We start from the raw sequence: 22,575 nt of genomic DNA on the forward strand, positions 1-22,575 counted from the left end.
TGGTTCACAATATTTGTGCTTTTCATTCTTTTTTTCCATTGTGTTTCTAGCGGAAATAGAACTCTAGCAATCGCACTTCTAGCTATGGGCCACATAGGCAATTGGCGGCTTTCTCTAAGAGGCGCTGCAAGGATGAAGGACAGAAAAAAAGATATACGCTCCTGGTCAAAATTTTAAGACCAGTTGAAGAATTGCAAGAACTTTACATTTTTCACTGTTGGATCTTAAGGAGGTTCTAAGTAGAGCTTCAAAACGCAAAAAAGAAGAGTGAGAGGAAAACACGATTTATTGCAAACAAGCCATTCATCCATTTTCGATGCTGCTTGTCCTCATTAGGGTCATGAGTATGCTGGAGCCTATCCCAGCTGATTTTGTGCAAGAGGCAGGATACACCCTGGACTGGTCGCCAGCCAATCGCAGGGCACATATAGAAAAACAGTCATTCACACTCACATTCATACCTAATTTAGAGTCTCCAACTAACCTAACATGCATATTTTTGGATTGTGGGAGGAAACCAGAGTACCTGGAGAAAACCCACGCACGCACGGGGAGAACATGCAAACTCCACACAGAGATGACCAAAGGAGATTCGAACCCAGATCTTCCCAATCTCCTGACTGTGTGGCCAACATGCACATGTGCAGCCCCATTGCAAGCAAGCATTCGAGTAAAATAGGCTGCTCATCAGCTGATCAAAAGTTCAATACCATAGCTAAAAAAAAAACTTACCATAGAAATAAAATGTTCTGAAAAGGAGTCAGTAATGAGTAGCTGCGGCATTCTTGTTAATCACCTCAAAGATTGTTTTGGGTATGCTTGATGCCAGTGTTTCCAGGAGGCTAGTGGGAATGTTGCTCCAGGTGGTGAAGATGGCTTCTCTGTCTCAGAGGGCATCCACTGTCTGGAACTGATGTCCATTTTTGTAAACGTCCCTTGCCATCCATCCCTAAATGTTCTCAACTGGATTTGGATCAGGGGAACACACAGGATGGTCCAAAAGAGTGAGCTAATTCCTCTGGAAGAAGTCCTTTGTCAGGCTGGCATTGTGAACTGCAGCGTTGTCCAGTCATTACCACACAGACGAGGGCCTTCAGTCATGAGGGATGCCCCTTGCAGCATCTCCACATAGCCACGCCCCTGAACAACCTGACGCTCCATTGTTCCATTGAAGGACCATGACGTTGCCCCCTCCACTTTGCTGTGTGGAAAACACCTCAGGTGGGACCTCCTTGTCATGCCAATAACGTTGGAAGCCATCAGGACTGTCAAGGTTACATTTTTTCTCATCAGAGAATAAAACTTTCTTCCACCTTTCAATGTCTCATATTTGGTGCTCTTGCCCAAACAGGCAATTTTTTGGCATTGAAGGACTTAACAGACTTCAAAACATTCTCTCACAGATGCTGTCTGATGGTTATTGGACTGCACTCAGCACCAGCAACACCCTTCATGCTCATCAGGTCAGTGCACGTGTTTGATGGGCGCCCGCCGCAGGCAGATCAAGTGGCTCAAACCAAACCTATTGTTTTTATTGTATTATAATTAGTTTCAATAAAAGTGCCTTTTATGTATAATTTTATATATATTAAATATAGTTGTTTTGTATGAAAAAAATGTAACACAACAGTTATTGTGAGCGTGTGTTGAATTTGAGGGGTTTTAATGGAAATAATTAAAGTTTGTAAAGAAAAACTAGGTGTGTCAATTTATGTACGGCAGGGCGTCATACAAGCAAGAACGGCTTCCGGGAATGTAATTATCCCATACAACACAAATAAATAAGTACAAAAATAATACAACCAACACAAATACCCAACTAATCCCAATAAACGCACTATATTCAACAAAGCACAGTCAAATAAGTTAATAACTCCTAAACGTTACATAATTTTATTTTTACAGAAAGAAACGGAAGCTGTACTTAACATGGATCCTCGACTAGCTTTCCAGCAACAGCTGGTTTAGCTGAGTATGCGTCACCCAAACAGTGTGACGGCTAAAAGTTGTGTTTATGTGTTATCCGCTACTTTCCATGGGACTTCTGTGGGCTGCGTAGCGACTTCTTAAAAGGTGAGCTTAGCACACAAACACGTATATAAGTGCCGTGAGGCGCAGGGTAGTTGAAGTTAGACTCCGTATGCTGCATCTTGACAACCTTATCACTGAGCTCTACAATGCTAGCAAAGACGATAGCACACTAGCTACTAGCTAGCACAGCGCACTTTTTCAAGTGCCACCCGGGTTAAAACAACTCAAACTCAAGATTTTGCTTCTTTGCATGTGTATATTTATAAGAGATCAGCAGCACCGAGGTGTTAAATAGAATGTTTATCCCCGGCTGTCAGTTGTGTGGCAATACCAGTGTGTATTAACAATATTGTCAGTCACCAACCTTGTTTCGAACTATTCCTGTATGTTCATCTTTAAATCAGAGTCCGCCAAACGCGTTTGGAAATAATAGTTGATACTTATATGTAATAATAATAATGTGTGCGACCAGTAAGTCGAACGTAAGGAATGCACCTAAAAAACAAGAATGCATTACTGCCCAAAATGTTCATCACGTGCATTATGGCTGGACCTCCTTATCTTAGCAAGTAACAGACTGATATCAAATCTACTGTTTTTGCATATTTTTTGCATTAAACCAGAATGAATTGCGTGAGTTTCATTGTGTTGATGAATTAGAAGCTACAAACTTAAAGCATCTCACGTCCTATAATAAAAAAACATAACCTGTCCCGTTGCTTTCTCCATCCTCCTCCTCACTCTTTTCCTGTCTTGTCCCCCGTTCCTCTGCTTCCACAGGAGCACCATGGCAATGTGGATACAGGCCCAGCAGCTGCAGGGAGATGCCTTACATCAGATGCAGGCGCTGTATGGCCAGCACTTTCCCATTGAAGTGCGCCACTACTTGGCCCAGTGGATTGAGGGGCAACTCTGGTAGGAAGACGACCCTAATTTTCCATTCCTTTTTCACACTTTTCAGGTAAACCGGGTGATGAAAATAAATTTGAAAATCTCCTCAGTGATCTGTGTTATAAATGTATTCTGTGTGATCTCGATGATTTACAACATTTTCCTAAGTAAGAATTGCTGAATTTGCGCATTTCTCGATTATAGGGCAGAAACCAGAGGTGCGGCAGTGGTCTCACTTCACATCTGACTGCTCAATCCCACATAGGATGATGCAGACAATACGCTGCTGCACCTGAAGGGGGGTGTACGGGTATGGCGTTACCAGCAGTGCAACGTGGCGTGTTATTATTGATATAGCATACAGAAAAAATGAAGGATGTGTGCATTAAAGTTGCTAAATGCAATCCAATGTAGGTCAGTATATTGTACTATAAGGTATATAAGCCTTGTGTTATAGGCGACAAAGCAAATTAGAGTCATACTCTATGTAATATATCTCATTATAAAGAAGAAGGAGACAAGCTGCGGGCCAAAAATGGTCCCTGGGCTGCACTTTGGACACACCTGGTTTACAGTGTTTGTTCTTATGAAGGTGCAAGTGCAGAGTTAATAGTTGCAGCGTTCAGAACTGTTCTCATCGCTACTGAAGAATGGCAGCACACTGATTTTATCGTATTCACTCATCTTTGTCCGTTTACGGAGGTTAAGTATTCAAAACCAAGCGCACCGCACCTCGACGTCAGGGCCAAGAGTCGGGGGCCCGGCAGGACGTAGCTGAAGGGATCAAACGGGTTTGAGTCGCCTTTGCGCATCACGGGGAAGGCTTTTCGCCAGCCTGAACAGGCACACGGCCTCACACACAGTGCAAAATGTATCGCAAAACCGCTCATTCATAAGATGGATTGTCCCGCGCAGCGCAGACCGAATGGTACATGGTTTTGCCATTGCATCCCTAGTTTATGTGCCAAGATGGAGACTTGTGGATGGAACATGTGTTTATTTTACTGAAGTAATGCACCGTGTGTACATTTCAAAGTCCACGATTAAAGTTGATGAGTCCTTTTGTGTTCTCTGACCGAATCCCCAGGATGGTCAATAATTCCATACACCAGTTTCAGAGATGAATACTGAACAATACTAGTTAACACTCCTATAAATATGATTTAGGGGGATTGTGTGGGTGGGGCGTCATGTCAACAGATTTGTGGAAGACATTTTGTCTGGTGAAATGATAACCAACACTCATGTGCCTTTACAGGGATTCAGTGGAGTTGGACAACCCAGCAGAGGAAACTAAAGCCAAGCGCCTTTTGGACAACTTGGTGGCAGAGCTCCAGAGGAAAGCACAGCTTCAGGGAGGAGAGGATGGCTTTCTCCTCAAGATCAAGCTGGGACACTATGCAAACCAACTGAAGGTAAACCAGCAAAATGAATCTGCCAGATACAGACAGATAGATAAGATAGCTAAGAGATGGTTGTCTTCCATGCTGATGAGCTTCTGTGGCAGTTACATTGCATCGCAGAAGATCGTGAAGTCCTGGGGGAGCTTGCCAAGGCTAAAGAAAGACGTACCATCGGAATCCCTTCTAAACGATGTGAACGGAGCATTGCTAAGTATCCCTCCCAAGAACATCACTGAGACCAATTGCCTGATAGATGCAGCGGCATCAGTCATCGGAGGGATGCTAGGCTACAAGATGCACTATGAGTAGCTGGAAGGAGTAAGGGCAATCTCCATGGAAGACAAGTCTAGAGGCAAAAATAATAGTGACCTGGAGAGAAATTAGCCTCCTAACAGAGCTGAGCAAAGGTGTGACTCTTAAGAATGAACTGCCCAAGAAATATTGCAAGATGCCCACAGCTCAGACACTCGAGACTGCCAAGCAAAGTCTCAAAGCCTTAGCTATCCGCCTGATATGACAGTATTAACAAAATAACCTCTGTGATTCGTTGTTTGATGTCTATGTAGAGCACATATGACCGCTGTCCTTTGGAGCTTGTGCGCTGCATCAAGCACATCTTGCACTCCGAGCAGCGACTGGTTCAAGAAGCTTCAAATGTAAGTTTCATTCGGAGTCTGCCAATGTGTCATCATTCACTGGCACTTGTACACATTGTACATATTGAGATTAGTTCATGTATGGAGGATTATGGTGTAAATTAAGTGCTGTGTCACAACAATAAAACATCAATTCTGTTCAGGCAAGTTGTGTGAGTGGGGGGCAGGTCATGGACAGCCTCTCCCAACGGCATCAGCAAATCAACCAGGCCTTCGAGGAGCTCCGATCAGCCACACAGGAGACTGAGAATGAACTGCGGAAGCTTCAGCACAGCCAGGAGTACTTCATCATCCAGTACCAGGAAAACCTGCGTCTCCAGGGTGAGCACCCATAATGTACACACATGTACATGCACTTGTGAGCAGTGTGACTATTACCGTATTTTCACGACCATAACGAGCACTTAAAAGTCTTCAATTTTCTCCAAAATGGACGGGCCTTATGTGTGCACCGAGTTCCAAAATCTGTTAATGTTGTTGTGTGACTTTGATGAGCGCTCCGCTTGACTGACTAGAAGCATTTCCTGCCAACACGCTGCTTAAATAGACGAAAGGTGGACGTGACTGAGGACAGCATGCGGATGTTAAAGGGTGGGCGTGAAAGAGGACGCTAAAGGCACGCCCCCAGTAGGTAGTACATAGTGCCAGTATGTGCATTGTGTGTGGCTTAGGACCCTCAAAAATGCCACCTACAAAGAGACAGGCTTATGATGCACACTTTAAACTGCAAGCTATCAGTTATGCGGAGGAACATGGGAATTGAGCAGCCGCAAGAGAATTCAAGATCAATACAGATCAATCAGATAATACGCTGCGCCTTATATATGTGTTAAATACAGAAATAGCACTGGTAACTGAGACTGCGCCTTATAGTCGCAAAAATACGTTACTCTGACTCACAAGGCGATTTTGTTATTAGCAAATGTCACCACCAAGTCGTACCGATCAGTTCAGTTTTTCGTAGTAGTAAGTTTACAGCAGTGAAAAGGCATTGCAGTGAAATCACATGCGCTGATATATTGATGGATTGCCTTTACCATTGTATGCAGCTTTTAGTGGCATGCTTACAGTGTTTCCCCTGTTGTTATATTAAGAGTAACACACAGACACGTGCGTGCAAATACAGGTGAGCACACCCTCACCAGCAGACAGGGCGCCCCTGTTCTATACCGGAATTTCCGGACTATAGAGTGCACCGGTATATGAGCGGCACCCATTAAATTTAAAGAGAAAAAAAGATTTGTACATATGTAACCCGCATGCTTCACACTGCCCACGCAGCGACTTGAACAAAGGACCTTCGGAATGGGAGACAAGAGCGCTGACCGTTGGGCCAAAAACCCGGACTGTCAGCCCAACTTTCAACGCAGATCTTAAGATCTTAACGTACACTTGTGCTGTCGCACCACTGATCTGTATAATATATCTGGATAGCTCATTGGCGATGACTTGCGAAGCCACACAGCCGCCATAGTGGCACTCGCAAGAAACAAGCTCTCGGACAAGCTTTTGCATTTGTGGTGAACTTCTTTTATTAATTCAGGTTGGACACAAATTTTGCCTTAAGCAGTTCAAAGGCTGTGGACGAACATTTCACCTGTAAGTATGATTGAAATATAGATTTATGATTGATAATTTAAGGGTTTTGCACTGTCGATCTCTCAGATATTTTTGATCGTGTAAAATTCCTCTGATTAAATGTATGTCCAGAATTGATACGTTTATATAGCTCTATAATAGCTAAGAGGAAATTTACGTACTTTTTTGTTATATCATGATATACGTATTTTTTTAAGGGACGAAGGTTGCGTTACTTGAAGGAATGGGAGAATGTCAGTGTTTCCATGATCCTTCCCAGGCATTATATACAGTGCAGTTAGCAAGCCAGTTTGCATACAATTGACCCGGCATGAACCTTCATTTGGATAAACAACAATTTTTTTTTTTTTTTTTTTGCTGCTGAATGACTGTCGTAAAAGGATTTATTCATATGATATGTTCTGGAAAATAATATTACTGAACATGCATACCGGTATGTTTTGAGATTGCAAACAACGTATTGTCTTACCCAAAGCATATGGTTTTGTTTCAGTGTTGTTGTTTTTTTCTGTGTGTGTGTGTGGTTGTATGTGTTTATGGTTATTATACATTATGGTTATCGCATATTATTGCTATGTTTTTTGTTAAAATATATTTCTGTATCAGAAAAGAGGTTATTTCTATTTCATAACACAAACAAAAAAAATCTGAAAAAAAATCAGCAAAATGTTAAATGATTTTAAAACTTGTCCAAAGTCACTCTCTTTTATGATTCATATTTTGTACAGACGAGAGCATAGTGAATTGTATGAAAGTAAGAAAAAAAAGTAAAGGATCATGACCATGGATTTTAGTGGAAAAAAGGGATGGGATATGCAGTTAAAATGAAAATCTCTTTCTAGAGGAGTAAAACTATGCATTGCTATAGGGGAGTGCAGAGTAGAATTTTGTCCCAAAGACAATGAGAATTGGAAGGGGAAAAAGTACATTTAATATAGCAAAAAGATAGAGAATAACGTATCAAATCGTTTTTAAGGGACGAAGGTTACGTTACTTGAAGGAATGGGAGAATCTCCCCGCTTTTTAATTTAAAATATAGATGTTCTGTGAGCCTCTTCATCTGCTTTGTACACTATGTACGCTGTGCGAATGTAGTCGAGATATGAGTGGTAAGATGGCGTCTCTGTGGCTTCAGCGGCTTGCACGGCGGCATGCGACGTATGAGCTATCCAGATATATTATACAGATCAGTGTGTCGCACTGACTAGCATCCAACAGTACTGTAAAAAAGTGTTTTTTTTTTGCTCGTTTGTCATACTTAAATGTTTCAGATCATCAAACAAATTTAAATATTAACATTTAAAAAATGTAAATATTAATGACAACACAACTGAACACAAAACGTGTTTTTTTAAAACGTTTTTAAATGAAAGTTTTTATTATTAAGGGAGAAAAAAAAAAGTGATTGCCCCCTCAACCTAATAACTGGTTGGGCCACCCTTAGCAACAACAACTGCAATCAAGCGTTTGCGATAACTTGCAATGAGTCTCTTACATCTCAATAGGATTCAGGTCAGGACTTTGACTAGGCCACTCCAAAGTCTTCTTTTTTTTTCTGCAGCCATTTAGAGGTGGACTTGCTGGTGTGTTTTGGATCATTGTCCTGCTGCAGAATCCAAGTTGCTTTCAGCTTGAGGTCACAAACAGATGGCCGAACATTCTCCTTTAAGATTTTTTGGTAGACAGCAGAATTCATGTTTTCATTTATCACAGCAAGTCTTCCAGGTCCTGAAGCAGCAAAACAGCCCCAGACCATCACACTACCACCACCATATTTTACTCTTGGTATGATGTTCTTTTACTGAAATGCGGCGTGACTTTTACACCAGATGTAATGGGACACACACCTTCCAAAAAGTTAAACTTTTGTCTCGTCAGACCACAGAGTATTTTTCCAGGTATTTTCAGGTATTGGGGATCATCAATATATTTTCGGGCAAAATTGAGATGAGCCTTAATGTTCTTTTTGTTCAGCAGTGGTTTTCGTCTTGGGTCTCTGCCATGCAGGCCAGGCCGTTTTTGCCCAGTGTCTTTCTTATGGTGGAGTCATGAACACTGACCTTAACTGAGGCAAGTGAGTGCAGTTATTTGGATGTTGTTGTGTGGTCTTTTGTTACCTCTTTAATTAGTCGTTGCTGCACTTTTGGGGTAATTTTGGTTGGCTGGCCACTCCTGGGAAGGTTCTACTTCGTTCCATGTTTTTGCCTTTTGTGAAAAATGGCTCTCACTGTGGTTTGCTAGAGTCCCAAATCTTTAGGAATGGCTTTATAACCATTTCCAGACTGGAGAAACTTTTACCACAGAGGGCCATGTATGTTTAAATTTTTTTTCTCCCTTAATAATAAAAAGTTTCATTTAAAAACTGCATTTTGTGTTCAGTTGTGTTGTCATTGACTAAGATTTAAATTTGTTTAATCTGAAACTTTTAAGTGTGATAAACATGCAAACAAAATTAGAAACCAGGAAGGGAGCAAACACTTTTTCACACCCCTGTATATGGGCCACACCGATTGTAGCATGGGATATTTAGTACACAGAAAGACGTCACACTAAAGATTTTTTTAAACTTTTAATTAAATGAATGTTTTTTTTTTCCAAACTTTGGAAAACAGTGCGTGTAACACAGCTGATTAAAGAGTGGCCTATCACAAAAGTAATTAGTCTTTGTCCACAAATTAGCCGCATCACTGTATAAGCCGCAGGATTCAAAGCGTGAGAAAAAAGTAGCAGCTTATACACCGGAAATTACAGTAGTGTTTTTTTCCTTTTTCGTCAGCCCAGTTGAGCAGTCTGAGCTCCCTACCTCCAACGGAGCGCACCCAACGGGAAACCACCCTACAGAGCAAGAGGGCTACCGTGGAGGCGTGGCTGGCCAGAGAAGCAAGCACTCTACAGAAATACAGGCTTGTATGACTATACATGCATACATCATATACTTCTTACATGACTTTGTAGACAGTGTGTTTCATTAGAGGAAAATAAAGCACTACCATTAAAAACAGAGAGAGAGACACTCAACAAAAAATATAAACGCAACACTTTTGTTTTTGCTCCCAATTTTCATGAGATGAACTCAAAGATGTAAAACTTTTTCTGTGTACACAAAAGGCCTATCTCTCTCAAATATTGTTCACAAATCTAAATAATCCATCCACCTCACGTGTGGCATATCAAGATGCTGATCAGACAGCGAAAGCCACTCGGTATCTGGTGTGATACTACTACTATGATTATGTAATATATATTAGTGTATTTTGTCATTTAATAGACATGTTTTTCACTACAACATGTAAGTATACGTGTACTACACTACAGCCGGTGAAATTTACAATTTATTAGGTAATGATATTCATGTGAAGATGTGGAAAATGTACTTGTAGCGTTATCTACTTACACATTTCTCAGATAGCTGCATATCCAAGTGAAATCCACACTTTTGCACTATGGGACACAACAGGGCTCGTTATTACACCAGCACTCGATGGTGCACCGGAATGATTCAAACACAAAAAATCCAGTGTTGCAAGGAGTTTTTCCATAGGATATATGGCATGACTCCTTTTTGTGAATGGGTCCAAATCAGCCCTTCCATCAGCTCTTAAAAAGCATGTATAGACGATATGTCTCTGCTATTTTTATTTCTGCCAGTCCAAATGTTGACACGCGCACGGAAGATTGTCGCTCTCTATGGTCTGTCATTGCACATACTGTACTGGAACCTCCTCCTCGCTACAATGACCAGCCGTCACTTTCCAACTGCCTTACAAAAAGATGCAAAAAAAACACAGACCACAAACAGGTTTCAGATTTGATGAATCACATTGCATGTGCAAAATGACCCCTATTTTGAGCTTGTGTGCAGCATCTACTTCATGAGCCTTCAATTCAACTCCTGAAATCAAATAACTTTTGCATGGGGTTCAAATTTATTGAAGTATATAATGGTTTTACAATATTTATTTTTAGAGAAGTGCAACAATGCAAATATGTGCAACAGTAACAGTTTGAATAGTGTGAAATATTATATTTTTAAAGGTCCTTATTGCCTAAAGTGCAGTATTACTACCTCCAGCTTGTAGCCCCGTTCCAAATCTCTACTGAACAATGCCGACACTGTTTTTGTTATGTCCACTTGCATTTGTTTGTTTACGGATTTTACCAGCAAGTTGGAGTGTTGCCAGAAAGGAGACTTTAGAGCCAAAATAGGGACAGCACTTTTAACACACCCTCTGAATGGAAGCAGCTTGTCCTCGTCCTACCCTGTCAATGTAATTTACCCTTTGTGTCTTAGGGGCATGTTTTGCATAACTCTTAGTGTTCTCAGTGTGTGTGCGTGTGTGTGTGTGTGTGTGTGTGTGTGCGTGTGCGCATGCAGGACCTGTCAGAACAACACCAGAAAACCCTGGCTGTACTCAGGAAACAACAGACTTTGATTCTGGATGAGGAGCTTATCCAGTGGAAGAGGAGGCAGCAGCTAGCAGGCAATGGGGGTCCTCATGAAGGAGGACTAGATATCCTCCAGTCCTGGTACATAGGACAGATATTACCCAAGACACTGTATTTATTTGTTTTTGATGAGTAAGGTTTTTCCAATTGACTTTTATCTATAGATTAGGGCTGTCAGAAATAGCGCGACCATTAATTAAGTTAAACATTTTTAGCTTAATTAACGCATGCGCATCATGTCAAGCCACACCTCCCTGTTACAACGGCAGATGGAAGCATAGTGTAGCGTCCCCACACAGTTGCACAAAGTCTTTCACGGAAGTACAATTTGCTGCAATTAAGTATCCCTGGTAATCCCAGAAAATACATCTACACTCAAAACATGTGAATTCAACTGAAATGACATGGTGTCATTGAACGCATCCCTTCTTAGCTCCTAATAATGCGGTTAAAGTGACTCAAATGTTGTGCTACTATAAGCGTTAGGCAAATACGTTTTCAGACATGTTAAACTTTCACTTCATGTGTTAATACATATATACTGTGTATATATGTTTATATTTTTTTTTTCACACATAGTTGCAAATGGTGATTAATTAATTAGAAAATGGATTAATTTGATTAAAGTTTTGAATCATTTCACAGCCCTACTGTAGATTAATTCTTGTGAAAAATCAAAGAAGCCATCACATTTTGTGCCTGTCCTCTTGTCTGTACCGTAGGTGTGAGAAGCTGGCAGACCTGATCTGGACAAACAGGCAACAGATCCGACGCTGTGAACATCTTACTCAACAGCTTCCTCTACCAGGCCCCATGGAAGATCTCCTTAGCAAACTCAATTCAGACATTACTGATATTATCTCTGCCTTAGTCACTAGGTAAACATCCGACCTAACCTTGCAGAGCTCATTTGAAGTTTATGTCACAATTTTGTAGCATTACCCACTAGAAATGACCATCTGAAGAGGCTCATGTTTTTAATCATTGTACCCACATTTCCTTTGGATAATTCACCAAATCTATCCAATCTTTTTTTTTTTTTAGCACCTTCATCATTGAAAAGCAACCGCCTCAGGTGTTAAGGACCCAGACCAAGTTTGCGGCCACAGTGCGCCTTCTGGTGGGTGGGAAACTCAACGTCCACATGAATCCACCTCAAGTCAAGGCCGTCATTGTCAGTGAGCAACAGGCCAAAGCTCTACTCAAGAATGAGAGCACACACAGGTGGGGGGCGTTTATTAACTATGACATTTAGTTCACGTGATTATAGATGAAATGCACAATCATGCTTTTTTTGAAGAACTCTGCTTCAGTCACTGAATATTTCTTCTGCTCTATTCAAAGTGAAAGTAGTGGTGAAATCCTTAACAACAACTGTGTCATGGAGTATCACCAGGCCACAGGCACCCTCAGTGCACACTTCAGAAACATGGTATGATGACATCTCACCTTGGTCACCTTTTGTTTTTTCAGTAATTCATTGGCTGTGATTAGTCAATTTTTGTGAATTAGGATTCACTCTTTATAAATGGAATATTTTCATAGCTATGGAATAGAAAACCTGTTAACAATCTTGTAAATAGGTTTTTTTTTAACATTAGAACACTGTAGACATGAAATAACACCTCTATAGTCACCTTAACTCTCCAATTACCCAAAATAGTAGATATAATCATAGAAAATTAGCCATTTAAGACAGTTTCCTTGTAGGGGAGCACAATGGGTGGCAGACAGGAAGGGACGTTAGGGGTTCTGAGTTGAGTTTTAGCTTGTTGTGGACTATGGCTGCAACAGTAGCCTGTGTTATTATTATGATGGTAATTATTATTATGTTATTATTATTGTGCATGTTGTGAGATCATTTAAACCTGCAATAAAAGCCTGTTGTTCTGGCGATGTAGTCTGGTGCTTGTCTCACGGAACAATTAGTGACACCTACTGCCCAATGTAGAATACTGCATTCACAAGTTGAATGGTGTATCTGTACTGTATTTTAGTTCATTTTTATGCTTGAAAATGTTTAATTTGGACAAAAAATACATACAATTTGCTTAAATATGCATATTTTTGGACTAATAATAGGCCGTTGTGAACCACAAAACGACAATTTAATTATTTTTGCGATGCAGCGAGGGACGACTGACTGTAGAATGAAACATTGAGTGGTATATGAGAAACGAGCCATTGCATGAATTGTGATCGCTTTAGGAAAGCATATTCATCAGTTCTAAGGTGTTAATGTTTTCATAAAGGTTTTTAAGTGCATGATCACTCAAATCAAATATTGTTCCCTTGATTAATTCATAGTACTGCATGTGCTTATTTGCAGATCAAAAAAAATATCTATTTTGTGTTTGTGTGCAGTCTCTAAAGCGGATCAAGCGGTCGGACCGACGAGGTGCAGAGTCTGTGACGGAGGAAAAGTTCACTGTTCTGTTTGAATCACAGTTCAGCATTGGTGGCAATGAACTGGTCTTCCATGTCAAAGTAAAAGAACTTCACATTTTACCCTTTATGTCTCTGTTTGATGTTTTTAGTGCTTATCCACAATGTTTTATCCTATATTTAAACCTGTCCTTGTTCCTCCCTTCTTCAACCTGCAGACTTTATCACTACCTGTAGTAGTGATAGTTCATGGTAGTCAGGACAACAATGCCACAGCAACAGTACTTTGGGACAACGCATTTGCTGAACCAGTGAGTCAGATAGTTTCATTCCTGTTCCAATATGTCCTACATTGTTACAGCGTGTCAGAGAACATATTGATCTGATAATATTTTTAAAAAGGAAATTGAACTGATCTGTCCTATGCGCTTCACTGTACTTTATTTCATTGTGTTTTCTAAAATTATGCTTCTTATAGTTGAGCTGTCATAGAGACACGCTGTCTATCAAGAAAAATGGGGGAAAAATAGAGCAAACTGCAAACAAGAAAAAGCTGTTGATATTAATAACTAATAACACAAAGCTTTGCCACTTTATAAAATTGAAAATAGATATATTGACATATTACAGTGCCCTCTGCTCTGGTCTGTAAGACTCATCACATATCTAGCCAGAATTATGCCAGAAGCTTCATGATAAAATAGACAGACCGTAGGATTGTTTTCCTCTTGTCTTACCCTTGTCTCGCCAGGGCAGGGTTCCATTCATCGTGCCAGATAAGGTTCTATGGACTCAGCTTTGTGAGGCCCTTGATATGAAGTACAAAGCAGAGATGCACAGTGAGCGTGGACTGTCGGAGGATAACCTGGTCTTCTTGGCGCAGAAAGCATTCACAAGTACCAGTAATAACCCAGAGGAGTACCGCAACATGACAATATCCTGGGCCCAGTTCAACAGGGTGAGGGTATTATCTTTCCACCAGTAATAAAGCACTCACTCTTTTGTAATTTAAGGGAAAGCTGTGCTTCTGTAGCATAGCTTAGGTTCCTACACAGTACTACCTGCTACTTGTGTCTTTATAGGAGAGCTTACCTGGACGCAACTTCACTTTCTGGCAGTGGTTTGATGGTGTTATGGAACTCATGAAGAAACACCTCAAGCCTCACTGGAATGATGGGTAATAATCACATTGTGCCCGTTTTCTTGCAACAAACTGGTTTCACACAGATAAACAGTCAAAAATCCAATGGATCCATTCTGGACACCCATGCTCCATTCCATTCTTCTCATGGATTTTGTGAGGTCTGATTTTTTATTTTTTATTTATTTATTTATTTATTTTCTTTTTGAGTAGGTATTGTTATAATGCAAATGTATTACTCTTTTGGACGCGTATTGTTTTGAGAAGCCAAACTGGACTCGCGGGACCAAATGGGGGAGTAAGTCACTGTTGATATAGTCCACTGCTGATGGGAATGTCATACAACTTCATGTCAAAAAATCCAAACTATCCCTTTAAACCTCACTTTAACCTTGATGGAAGACTTGATTGTTGACAAAGGCAGCAGGATGAGCAGAAACCCACACAGACACCACCTTTTGTGTTTTGCTTTGAGTTATTTCTTGATTTCAATAGTGTTTCTCACCTTTTTCATCAAAATGCTGGCATTTGCAACTTACTTTGGCTTCACATTGGATTAATTTGCAGCCATGATCAAAAGAAAAGCAGTGACTTGTGGCATATGACAGGTGGCATATCTGTCACCCGTTGATGACGTCATAGATGGGCGACTTCGTTATTGCGGTTTCCATGCATTAATAACATGACAAAACGTGCACCATATTGTACGCGAATTGAGGCAAAATGTTTGTAAATGTTCAAATGTTCAACACACTAACCGCGGCGTTTTCTATCTGAGGTGCCACTGTAGATATCATGCCATTTTGAATAAGATCAACTATTGATGTGTTTGTTTCTTATTAAATAACGAAATGGTTAATGGTACAAAGCTAGTAAAAAGTATGGCTATAAGCGAAGAGAGTACAATTTTAATTACTTTACGGCATAAAATACATAACTTGGTTACAACATGCAAAACATGTAGTGCCTCTCTGGTTCAAATAGTCAAACTTGTCTATAGCGGCCACTAGAGGGAGTCTGCAAAAGTGGCCGCTATAGACAGGTGGCCTCTATAGACAGGTTGGCGTCCAGTTTGAATGTTGACCAGTAGAGGAAAAAAGGGAAAAAAATAATAATAATAATGTTGACCAGTAGATGGCACTGCGGACTGCTGATAAAAGTTGTACAGCACTACTAGGCTTGTTATTATCATGGTTCATGGTTTTAATCCTGAACATGCATGAGTCAAACAGTAGCACATCACATAGTACAATTCACAATTTTGCATGTCCAAAAAGGAGTAGGAAGAAGCAAAGCTTATTTAATCCTACCCCTCATCAGTTTCACATCAGTTGCAATACATTTATTCACCTCTTGTTCTTCCAAGTGTACTATAGGTCTACATGACAATGTAGTGCAATCATAGCCAAGGTTTTTACTTACTAAAAGGAAGCTAGAGGCTTAATAATAACTGATAATTGATAAAATACTTCAGTTAAGTACAACCGAACTCAGTTTTGCTCCCGCTGCCGCATGCATGCTAGCATATGTTTTTTTTTTATTGTAGCGTCGCTGGGAGCACGTCCTGTTCCCAGCCTACTTTGCGGTAATGTTTTGGTGCAAATGCTCTTAAAGTTACATGTTTGACCAGGAAATAGCAAGCTCAAAAGAAGACGGCTTTTTTATGTGGAACAACTGACAGTTTGTGTGGATCTTGTGAATGATTGTGACTGAGCTAGGACTCAGTAATTAAAGTCTACACACGACGCCTTCATTGATTGAAAAACAAAACTTTTTTGTGCATGAAGCTTCTACTTGAGTTGGTAATTTGGCCGCTATAGGCAGTCAGATATTGACCAAGGGAGACAAAATGGGTGGCCGCTGGCTGCGTTGGACAGGTGACTGCTATACACAGGGTCTATAACATGTAAATTTGCTGGGGGGGATTTTTCAGTGGCTGCTATAGGCAGGTGGCCCTTCTATAAAGGTGGCCGCTAAGACAGGTTTGACTGTATGTTCTTTAATTGGACATTCAGTGCATTCGGAAAATATTCACATTTGTCCACATTTTGAGTTACAGCCTTATTCTAAAATGAATAATATTTTTTTTCTTCACTCCATAATGACAACATGAACATCATGTTCATGTTTGTAAAAGTATTGATAATAAAACATTAACAACTCACATGTACATAAGTATTCACAGCCTTTGAGTGATACTTTTGTAAATGCACCATTTTGCCAGTAATTCCAGCCTCAATATGGTGCCCCAAGCTTGGCACACCTATCTTTCCTCTTTGTATCACCTCTCAAGCTCCATCAGGTTGCATAGCATGCAGCCATCTCTCTAGAGATGTTCAGTGGGATTCAAGTCTGGGCTGGACACTCAAGGACATTTGCAGAGGTGTCCTGAAGCCACTTCTTAGATATCTTGGCTGTGCACTTAGGATTGTAGTGCTGCTGAAGGATAAATGGTTACCCAAGTCTGAAGTCAAGAGCACTCTGAAGCAGGTCTGCATCCAGGGTGTGTCTGTACATTTCAGCATTCATATTTTCTTCTCTCCTGACGAGTCTCTTATTTCCAAACCCTGAAAAACTTTATTGATCCAACACAGTAGTATCACATTACATCAGCTATAGAGCACAAAGCATATATATATATATATATATATATATATATGCTGTAATACATTAATTATCTACTCAAGAAAAAGATACACATAGCAGTCGGTATCAGTTGATATCGGAATCAGAAATTGAGGCTTGGACAATATCGGCATATCGGTTATCGTCAAAAAAGCCAATATCAGACACCCCTAGTCCTGGTGGTTCTAAACTCTTTCCATCTACAGATGATGAAGGCCACGGTGCTTCTTTGGATTTTCCAAATCATGTCCAATCGACTCAACTTACAACAGGTGTACTCCAGAATTAAGCTGTGAAAACAGGATGCACCTGAGCTCAAATTTGAGCTTAATTGGAAAGGGTGTGAATACTTATTTACTGTACATGTGATTTTTGTATCCCCTGTTTTTTTATTGTTAGTACATTAGCAAGCATAAAAAACTTTTTACATGTTGTCATTATGGGGTTTTGTGTGTAGAATTTTGAGAAGAAAATTATTTTTTTTCCAATTTGGAAGAAAGAAAAAGTGAAGTGCTGTAAATACGTTCCAGATGCACTGTTAAATGGATGAAATGAAATACTGTAAAGTTTTCATAATCCCTATAATTATACATATTCGAATGATGATTGAAAACATAACAAAACCTAACTGGCTGCAAAAGATTTCAAAATAAATCTGGTATATTGCAGGGCCATCCTGGGTTTTGTAAACAAGCAGCAGGCACAGGACATGCTTATGTCCAAACCTAACGGCACATTCCTGCTACGATTCAGTGACTCTGAGATTGGCGGTATCACCATTGCCTGGGTGGCTGAGAACCCCAACAAAGCAGGTATCAAGTTTGTGCAAATATACGAACACTTGAAGTTCATGTAATATTTAATTTGTTCCTTTTTGCAGCTAATCCTGAAGATGACCCCAATAAAAGATTGCACAAGTACATATGTAAGATTAGTTTTGTCTTTGGACTGTTCTACTCAAATAATTTGGAATTAAAAGAACGCATTCTGCATGCACATGCATGTGAACGTAAGTAATCCTTGGAAATAGTACAGTACATACCAGCGTTAGGAGAAAGTCTCTTTTGCAGGTCTCAAGTCTTTAATACCAAGTCTCAAGTAAAGATGCGCAAGTCCAAGTCAAGTGTCAAGTCTCAAGTTGAGACAAAACAGATCGAGACAAGTCCAAAGTCATAGCCTAAAGTCATAGCCTTGCCACTCTCCAGCAGTCTGGCGCTCACAGAAGTTTAAGCCACACCCTTGTTTGTTCTTAAATCTGATTGGACGTTAATAGATGCATTCAATTCAAATTGAGTTGTGAGTAAAATGAGTCTGAGTAAAAGTCGTGAATGTGATCCTGTTGTTCCTGTCTTTGCACAGGTGAAAGGCTTGTATGGAATCTGTTGCCTTATACAACCAAGGATTTCTCCATTCGCTCCTTAGCTGACCGCATCAGCGACCTGAACCATCTCCTGTTTCTCTTTCCTGACCGGCCCAAAGATGAGGTCTTTGCCAAGTACTACACACCTCCACTATGTATGTATCACAACAGTGAACCCTGGGCCCATTCTTTTTACTCCTCTGCCTGGGGCTTCACACATATTTCTGCAAATAGAACATGTCTACTCAAATAAATCTTCCTACTTACTCCTACTTACTTCCTTCATTTGAATATTAACATATCAGACTCTTCATTGTGATGTGATATAATTAATCAAATATATTATTATGTCTGTATTGCAGCAAAAGCTGTGGATGGCTACGTAAAACCACAGATCAAACAAGTTGTGCCAGAGTGAGTTCTTTCATTATCTACTTAATGCTATTAAATATATGTATTCCACAATACATACTAGAATACAATATAGCAATAGTTTATCCTTTTTATACACACCTACTGTACATATATACAGTGGTGTGGAAAAGTGTTTGCCCCCATTCCTGATTTCTTATTGTTTTGCATGATCGTCACTGAGAAAAACTGACTTCAGAAAAAGAACATCATACCAACAGTAAAATGTGGTGGTGGTAGTGTGATGGTCTGGGGCTGTTTTGCTGCTTCAGGACCTGGAAGACTTGCTGTGATAAATGGAACCATGAATTCTGCTGTCTACCAAAATATTCTGAAGGAGAATGTTCGGCCATCTATTTGTGACCTCAAGCTGAAACCAACTTGGGTTCTGCAGCAGGACAATGATCCAAAACACACCAGCAAGTCCACCTCTGAATGGCTGAAGAAAAAAACAAAATGAAAACTTATGGAGTAACCTAGTCAAAGCCCTGACCTGAATCCTATTGAGATGCTGTGGCATGACCTTAAAAAGGCGTTTCATGCTGGAAAACCCTCCAATGTGGCTGAATGACACAATTCTGCAAAGATGAGTGGGCCCAAATTCCTCCACAGCGCTATAAGAGACTCATTGCAAGTTATCACAAACGCTTGATTGCAGTTGTTGCTGCTAAGGGTGGCCCAACCAGTTATTAGGTTTAGGGGGTAGTCACTTTTTCACACAGGACCATTTAGGTTTGGATTTTTTTCTCCTTTAAAAATAAAAAGTTTCATTTAAAAGCTGCAAAACATGCACAATAAAAATAAATCAGGAAGGGGGGAAACACTTTTTCACACCACTATGTGAACACCTCACCTCTCTGCCAATATTTTATTATGTCTGAAGAAATGACACTTTGATACATTGTAAAGTAGTCAATGTACACCTCGTACAACAGTGTACATAACTCAGCATGTACCCATTAATATGTAAACCACTGGCAAAAAAAAGAGTGAGTACAGCCTTTAGTGAAAATGTCCAAATGGCACAAAGTATAAATATTTAGTGTGACTACCATTATTTTCCAACACCGCCTCAACTTTCTTGAGCATGGAGTTCACTTGAGCTTCACAGGTTGCCTCTGGATCCTCTTCCACTCCTTCATGATAACAGCACAAAGCTGGGGGATGTTAGAGACCGCTCCTTCCTCCACCTTCCGTTTGAGGATGCCCAACAGCTTCTCAATGGAGACATGCTTGGCTAGTCCATCGCCTTTACCCTCAGCTTCTTTAGCAGGGCAGAAGTCATCTCGGAGGTGTGTTTGGGGTCGTTATTATGTTGGAACACTGCCCTGCGGCCCAGTCTGTGAAGGGAGGGAATCATGCTCTGCTTCAGTCTGTCACAGTACATATTGCCATTCATTTTTCCCCTCAGTGAACTGTAGTCAGCAGCACTCACACAGCCCCAGACCATGACACTCCAACCACCATGCTTGACTGTAGGCAAGACACACTTGCCTTTGTACTCCTCATCTGGTTGCTGTAACACATGCTTGCCACTATGTGAAATAGATATGTATATCGTGGTTTCATCAGACCACAGCACATGATTTCAGTAATCCTTAGTCTGCTTTAGAAGAACCTCTCTTCCCGACAGACTCATCCCTCACCCCTTCAACCTCTACTCATACATCTATTTTCCAAACACGACCTCTGTTGCTGAACACATGCACTCAACTTCCTTGGTCAACCAAGTGAGGCCTGTTCTGAATGGAAACTGTCCTCTTCAAGGAAAACTGCACTTTAAAAAAAAAAAATTGTTGCCCATCATCCCCAATGTGAAACACGACCACACACAAAAAAAAAAAGCTGGCATGTGGGCGCTAACAATGCATGTAACGGGACACACCTATTTTGACTATAAAGCCCTCCAAAAAATGGCAACAATGTTCAACAATGTTCTACAGTATTTACGTAACTGACCTGTATATAAACTAAGCTACAGTGGCACAGCGCCTCACACCACTACCGAGAGGTAACTGGCTCACTCCAAAACAATGCTATAAGACACCAATCAGTACTGACTGGGGAAACAAGAACAAGCATATGAACAATTACGAATTAACAACCATATTATCTGTAAAGTAGTAGCCTACATTCCATGTTTTGTTTGTTCACGGCTTGATGGACTCTTGTGATATCATGTGCCATGTACTCCATGTATCACAATCAATATCATGGTGACTTACTCGATGGACTGTTGTCCGTCTGGTCCAGCTGTTCTGGGGCGTCTTTTCCAATTTATTTTGGGTAGGTGGAAAAAAGTTTCTATCACTGCTGGATTTGTTAGCACAAACAATTCTTTGTTCGTTGTGATGCAGTCTCTTGGAGCAATGTCCTCCTCGCCATACACACGAAGCCCTTCCATCGATGGTAGCACTGTATGCCACTCCGTGCAGCAGAAACACTCCATTTCTGTCGGCATGGCTTGACAAGCTCCACATTTACGCCACCAAGTCATGCTGGTGTAATGACTTGCGGCCATTTGCTACGAAGTTTCACTCTCTCTTTCACTCAGCTTCTAAAACCTGTAGTTTATCCTCCATATATTCAGGTTAAAAAAGATACTGTTCTGGTTCCTCATTTGTCCAAAAGTATTAGTTGTTGGCACCAAGTCTGCCATGATTAGTAGTTGCAAACAGACGCTATCTATGCCACTATTGTTGACGGAAGAAACGTCAACGTCAATGGGCTCTGTGAAAATCAGTGCACCCAGGAAAGAAGTTCTGGTAATGTTTGAAATAATCAAAATACTGTTAAGTATTACATGTTATCCTGAATGTGTCTGTTACTGCATGGTCACAGCATGTACAGTCATGGCAAAAATGATTAGACCATGCTTGTTTCTTCAGTTTATTGATCCATTTTAATACCTGGTACCAATAAAGGTACATTTGTTTGGACAAATATAATGATGATCACAAATATAGCTCATGAGAGCTTAATTTAAGAGCTGATATCTAGCAACTTCCATGGTTTTCTTGATAATAACCAAAATCACTTAAGTTCTTACATGAATAGCTATAGCATTGTACTGCCAAACAATTTAACTCTTATGATCTATTTTTGTTGTCATTGTTATATTTGTCCAAACAAAGGTACCTTTAGTTTTATCAGGGATTAAAATGAACAAGAAACTGAAGAAACGAGGGTGGTCTAATCATTTTTTCCATGACCGTGTATAAAAAGATAAAACGTTGTTGAAGGTTTTTTAGAGGGCTTTATAGTTGAAATAGGTGTGTTCCACACGTGCATTGTTAGCTCCCTCGTGGTAACTGCTTTCTCTCTTTAGAATGCACAGAAATGACAAGGACGTGTGGTCATGTTTCACATAAGGATTGTAGACGATTGGCAAATTTCCAGAAAAAAGTGCAGTTTTCCTTTAAAGCACTGTATGGTCTTGGCCACCGTGCTGCAGCTCAGTTTCAGGGTGTTGGCAATCTTCTTATAGACTCAAACATCTTTATGTGGTGCAATAAATGTTTTTTTCCCCAGATCCTCAGAGAGTTCTTTGCCATGAAGTGAATCTTAAACCACCAGTGACCAGGATGAGAGTGTGTGACAGTGATAAAATGAAATTGTGTTCCCTAT

General features: G+C 40.4%; 1 protein-coding gene across 5 annotated transcripts in view; it reads left to right on the forward strand.

Moving 5' to 3' along the window:
- Window positions 1–1,936: 1,936 nt before the first annotated feature.
- LOC129177155 (signal transducer and activator of transcription 5B-like) overlaps window positions 1,937–22,575 on the forward strand; it is a 30,597-nt gene continuing 9,958 nt past the window's right edge. Inside the window, exons 1-18 of one of the 5 annotated variants that reach the window (XR_008569581.1) lie at window positions 1,937–2,073; window positions 2,812–2,946; window positions 4,181–4,337; window positions 4,892–4,981; window positions 5,125–5,302; window positions 9,357–9,487; window positions 10,956–11,107; window positions 11,749–11,904; window positions 12,071–12,250; window positions 12,371–12,458; window positions 13,391–13,513; window positions 13,630–13,722; window positions 14,163–14,369; window positions 14,494–14,588; window positions 17,847–17,989; window positions 18,058–18,102; window positions 18,537–18,661; window positions 18,900–18,951. Coding sequence is in view for 3 of the 5 variants with exons in the window: in XM_054767963.1 (XP_054623938.1) it covers window positions 2,819–2,946; window positions 4,181–4,337; window positions 4,892–4,981; window positions 5,125–5,302; window positions 9,357–9,487; window positions 10,956–11,107; window positions 11,749–11,904; window positions 12,071–12,250; window positions 12,371–12,458; window positions 13,391–13,513; window positions 13,630–13,722; window positions 14,163–14,369; window positions 14,494–14,588; window positions 17,847–17,989; window positions 18,058–18,102; window positions 18,537–18,692; window positions 18,900–18,951 (2,174 nt within the window). In the remaining 2 variants the exon portion in view is untranslated. Of the gene's footprint in view, window positions 2,074–2,811; window positions 2,947–4,180; window positions 4,338–4,891; window positions 4,982–5,124; window positions 5,303–9,356; window positions 9,488–10,955; window positions 11,108–11,748; window positions 11,905–12,070; window positions 12,251–12,370; window positions 12,459–13,390; window positions 13,514–13,629; window positions 13,723–14,162; window positions 14,370–14,493; window positions 14,589–17,846; window positions 17,990–18,057; window positions 18,103–18,536; window positions 18,693–18,899; window positions 18,952–22,575 lie in introns of those variants that run through there. The other 4 variants (XM_054767963.1, XR_008569582.1, XM_054767964.1 and 1 more) reach the window with 4 other exon arrangements.

Source organism: Dunckerocampus dactyliophorus, chromosome 2 (assembly GCF_027744805.1).
Source record: "Dunckerocampus dactyliophorus isolate RoL2022-P2 chromosome 2, RoL_Ddac_1.1, whole genome shotgun sequence".
Taxonomy (NCBI): domain Eukaryota; kingdom Metazoa; phylum Chordata; class Actinopteri; order Syngnathiformes; family Syngnathidae; genus Dunckerocampus; species Dunckerocampus dactyliophorus.